Raw genomic sequence first — 4,800 nt, 5'->3', positions numbered from 1 at the left:
AAATGCCCAGGTGTTAAAGAGTTGGTCCTCAGAGAGGTGCTTTAAGAGGTGGGCCTAGGGGATGTCCTTAGGTCAATGGGGTTGTGTCCTCCTCCTTGCTCTCCTTGCTTCCTGGACATGGAGGAGTGGACTTACTCTGCACAGGCTTTCCTCCATGGACGCCTGCCTCACCACAGGTCCAAGCCACGGGGACAACTGGAAATTTCAGTGAAGCAGAGGAGGGGGATTGCCGCATCTATTTCCTACCACTCCGACACTTGACCTGGTTCTGTTGGAGTAGAGGACTCAATGCTTGACAGGGTTCTGTTGAAAGATCATCCTCCCTCTTGGGGGCCATATGTTTGGCATGCCTCCATGTGTAGTTGCTTTTTAATAATTAATAATCAATATATCATTAGAACTTATCGGAAAATCATTGGGAAAATTTTACTGTATTGGAGCAACAAAATAGTACACAATAAAATTTTAATAGTAATATAGACAAAATATATTAAAATAAACAATTGTAGCTATGCTCCAGTTAAAAGGAGTCTGTGATTAATTTAGTATAATAATTTCTAAATAGAGATGGATAAAGAGGCATTCCTCTGAGCTTGGATGCAGTGGTAGCCTTTGCTGCTTCCCTAGTTTTAATAATTGATTCTAGAGATATCTTCCATAATAAAAATATTGGGTTAGTCATAATATAATTTGTGTTTTTCCTATGTTTAGTCTAATTCCTTGAGAATCAAAATAAGATTGTAGACTGCATTAATAAATAGAACAGACTAAATATTAACTATAAGTTGATTTCATTGCCCCTTGTTAAATATAGTAAAAGCTTTTCAGTGTTAAACACTGGAGTTCATGGTAGGGTTGTTTTCTCAGAAAATCTAGTGACATGTTTGTTCTGGAGGTTGAAGATTAGCAGATCATGGTGTCCTTGGTTTCGCTGGTGGATGGGGTTGTTTTGGTCTGGCTGGGAAATATATTGTTTTGGTCTGGGCTGTCATACAGAGGGAATGTGTACTTTGAGAAGAAGCACAGATTGTACTTTTGAAGGTTTTTCTTATTTCAAACTAACCATAAAATGATATAATCATTAATAAAGAAAAAAATGTATAAAAGGTTGGCAGAAAAATAAAGATAGAGATTCAGCCTCAGAACTCTTGGTGTCTCTGCTGTTTCTCTACTGTGCTGATGCCTCCCATCCACCTAGGACCCCCAACCACTGCTAGCATTGGACCCTGGTAGGAGATTGATGGAGAAGCAGGTGGGATTAGAAAAAGGACTATTTGTGGATCACATTATGTTATGCACATATGCAAATACTCCACAGTGAATTTCAACTTTGTGTATATCTCTAAAGCGCTAATTTAAAAATCTATAAATTAATAGAAGGGAGACCAGTGAAGGTAAGGAAATCAGGAGGGAGAAGGGGAGGGAAAGGGAAGTACTGGGGATTGCATTGAAGCAAACTATATTCCATTCATGTATGATTAGTTCAAAATAAAACACATTATGTATAACTATAATGCACTAATAAAAACATTAAACACTTTTTGAATACATGATTTTTGAGTAGATGCTGAACATGAGACAGAAATTTCTAATCAAACATAAGACAATTAATACCATAAAGGGGAAATGATTAATGCAAAAAAGGCAGATATTAATTGCTTTACTGTAGAAGATTGAGGGTGGTGAATAGCTCAGTGGTACAGCTCTTGCCTAACAGGAATTTGATGTCCAGCATGTGCTTGTACACACAAACAAACAAAATAAAGTAGCATTGTGACAGGGGTGTGATGCTTTCTTGTGTCCTATTCTTGTTCTCTCTTTTGGTAGACATATCAAACACATGGAACCAGAAAATGATACACAACTTTCAGAATTTCTTCTTCTGGGATTTTCAGAGCAAGCAGAAATACAGCCCCTCATCTTTGGGCTTTTCCTCTCCATGTACCTGGTCACTGTGCTGGGGAACCTGCTCATCATCCTGGCCACCATCTCAGACTCCCACCTGCACACGCCCATGTACTTCTTCCTCTCCAACCTGTCCTTTGTGGACATCTGCTTCACCTCCACCACCGTCCCAAAGATACTGGTGAACATCCAGACCCAGAGCAAGGCCATAACCTACGCAGGCTGCATCACCCAGATGTACTTCTTATTGCTTTTTTCAGGACTTGACATCTTTCTGCTGACTGTGATGGCATATGACAGATATGTGGCCATCTGTCACCCCCTGCACTACATGGTCATCATGAACACCCAGCTCTGCAGACTGTTGGTTGTGGCATGCTGGATCATGAGCGTCCTGAATTCCTTGTTGCATAGCTTCATGGTCTTACGACTGTCCTTCTGCACAGACTTGGAAGTCCCCCACTTTTTCTGTGAACTAAATCAGGTGGTCCACCATGCCTGCTCTGATACCTTTCTTAATGACATGGTGATATATATCACAGCTCTGCTGCTTGCTGTTGGCCCCCTCACCTGCATCCTTTACTCCTACTCCAAGATAGTGTCCTCTATCTGTTCAATCTCATCAGCTCAGGGCAAGTACAAAGCCTTTTCCACCTGTGCTTCTCACCTCTCCATAGTCTCCTTATTTTATTGTACACTCCTGGGAGTTTACCTTAGTTCTGCTCTGACCCAAAACCCGCATTCAACTGCAACAGCCTCTTTGATGTACACAGTGGTCACCCCCATGCTGAACCCCTTCATCTACAGTCTGAGAAATAAGGACATCAAGAGTGCTCTGACGAGACTCCTTGTGAGAACACCTGGAAAAGGACCAGTTATTCCACTTCAGTAGACTATCCTGTACTTGCAAAATTCAGTCGTTTAGTCTGAAACTGTAATTCTTGGATCAGATTGTAGAAGGAAAACTTGATCCTTTCATTCCCAGTTTTCATTTCTTTGAAATCAGATTTCCTACACATTGAAAGTAACTGGTTTGAATAGACTTTCTGTTCTTTCTTCTCTCTAATGAAATGTCTTCGTTTGTCATTTCCTATTTTCCCAAACTCATCCCCATGCTTTTTTCAGAAGTATTTGGAAATTCCCACTCATATCATGGAACAACAGGTACTTCTTAAGGATAATTTCATCTTGAATAACAATTATTTGTGTGTTTTACTAAAGGAATTGCCATGAGTTTTACTATTCCTGAGGAAAAGACTACAAATGAAAACTAACGCAATTAAAGTTGTTTTGTAATGTAGAAAAATCTGAAATTGGTTTTTCATGTGTTTCTATGATTTCTTTTTTTTTTACCTATTCTCACTCTCTTTCCTTTTTTCTTTCCTTCATAGTGAGTATCATAGTTATTGGCAAAAATTGTCAAGTGTATGTCTCCAAGTGGAGTCTGCCTGGAAAGACGAATTTGAATAAAATTTAGGCTCCATAAGGTCAGTCAGGGATGACTTTGAATATGATCAACCAAACTTTTAAATCTGGCAATTGTATTGCCATGGAAAATGTTTCCTTTTAATATTCTGTTTCTACTCATTGAAGTGTGGAATGCTGTTCTCCATGTGTAAGAGGATGTATTCATTGGGTTTCAGGAGTGGTTGATGGGCTTCATGTTTTTTCATTGATTTATCTTCCTGTTCTCCTTGGATGTGTCTAGTGCTGTCTGTAAGCATGACTCTTCTTGTTGCTCCAAATGAACTGTCTTTCTATCTTCTCAACTTTGTCATTAACTGCTAAGAGGGCTGTGTCAAACCACCTTAGATTAGCCAACTATCAACTGTGTCCCCAGTGCTCCAGAAAGCCCAGCAGAGATTGGCAGAGGGTCCCATGGGGTGCATAACTGTCTACAGATTCATAAGGAGACTGGTAAGCTCAGAATTACTCATCACTGTGTACTCCTATTAGATAGTAAGATATTATAGTAAAACCATTTACTTTTAGAAATGCTTGTTATGCAGCAATAGTTAACCCTTACAATAAGTGAAAGGAAGGGAAGTGAAAGCAATTAGAATAATCTGCTACTTTCTGGTTTGGAAATTGTTCTGATGTTTAAGGACAACATTCACAACTACTCTCTTATTCAAGTTTATTTGATATAACTGTATTTTCAATGACACATGGAGGGATGCATCATGCAGATTTGCTTTTTAACAATCTTTACAGTTTTGGACAATTTCTTTCTAATTGTGATGGACTATGATTGATTTGTAGCTACCTATCACCCTCTGTACTACAAGGTTATCATGAAGCATTGACTCTGCGTGTTGGTGGTACTGGCGTCATCGATCACAAGTGCCCTAAATTTCTTGTTGTACAGTGGATGTCCTTCTGCACCTATTTGGGAATCTCCCACTTTTTCTGTGAACTTAATCAGATGGTCCTGCTTGCATGTTCTTCCACTTTTCCTAATGACATGGTGATGTATTCTGCAGCAGGATTGCTCTTCTGTGGCTCCCTTGCTGGCGTCCTTTACTCCTACTCCAAGATATTGTCCTCTGTCCTTGCAATCTCATCAGCTCTGGGCAGGTACAAAGCCTTCTCCACCTGTGTGTCTCACCTCTCCATCATCTCCGTATTCTATTGCACTTGCCTTGGAGTGTTCTTTAGCTAATCTGCTGCACACTCCAGTGCAACAGCCCCTGTGTTGTACAGTGTGGTCACCCCCATGCTGAGCCCCTTCATCTACAGTCTGAGGAATAAGGACATCACAGGGGCTCTGAGAAGACTCTTCAGTGGGAAGCTCTAGAAGAGACCAATTTCAGGAAGTGCTTCTGGTCAAAGGACACTAAGCCACAGAGCCAGAAATTACAGTTCTTTAATCACATCCTGATGTAGAATGAGATC

General features: G+C 40.2%; 1 protein-coding gene across 1 annotated transcript; it reads left to right on the top strand.

Moving 5' to 3' along the window:
• The first annotated feature begins 1,840 nt into the window (after positions 1–1,840).
• Positions 1,841–2,797, top strand: LOC124968101 (olfactory receptor 7A17-like). Its single transcript, XM_047530461.1, has one exon. The coding sequence runs from the start codon at positions 1,841–1,843 to the stop codon at positions 2,795–2,797; it is 957 nt and encodes a 318-aa protein (XP_047386417.1).
• Positions 2,798–4,800: the final 2,003 nt, after the last annotated feature.

The sequence above is a fragment of the Sciurus carolinensis genome, chromosome 17 (genome assembly GCF_902686445.1).
Source record: "Sciurus carolinensis chromosome 17, mSciCar1.2, whole genome shotgun sequence".
Taxonomy (NCBI): domain Eukaryota; kingdom Metazoa; phylum Chordata; class Mammalia; order Rodentia; family Sciuridae; genus Sciurus; species Sciurus carolinensis.
Note: the sequence above shows the minus strand (reverse complement) of the source record. Positions and strands in the feature narration are given on the sequence as shown.

Coding starts and splice junctions, on each gene's coding strand:
- LOC124968101 (XM_047530461.1), top strand. CDS start 1,841: ATGGAACCAGAAAATGATACACAACTTTCAGAATTTCTTCTTCTGGGA.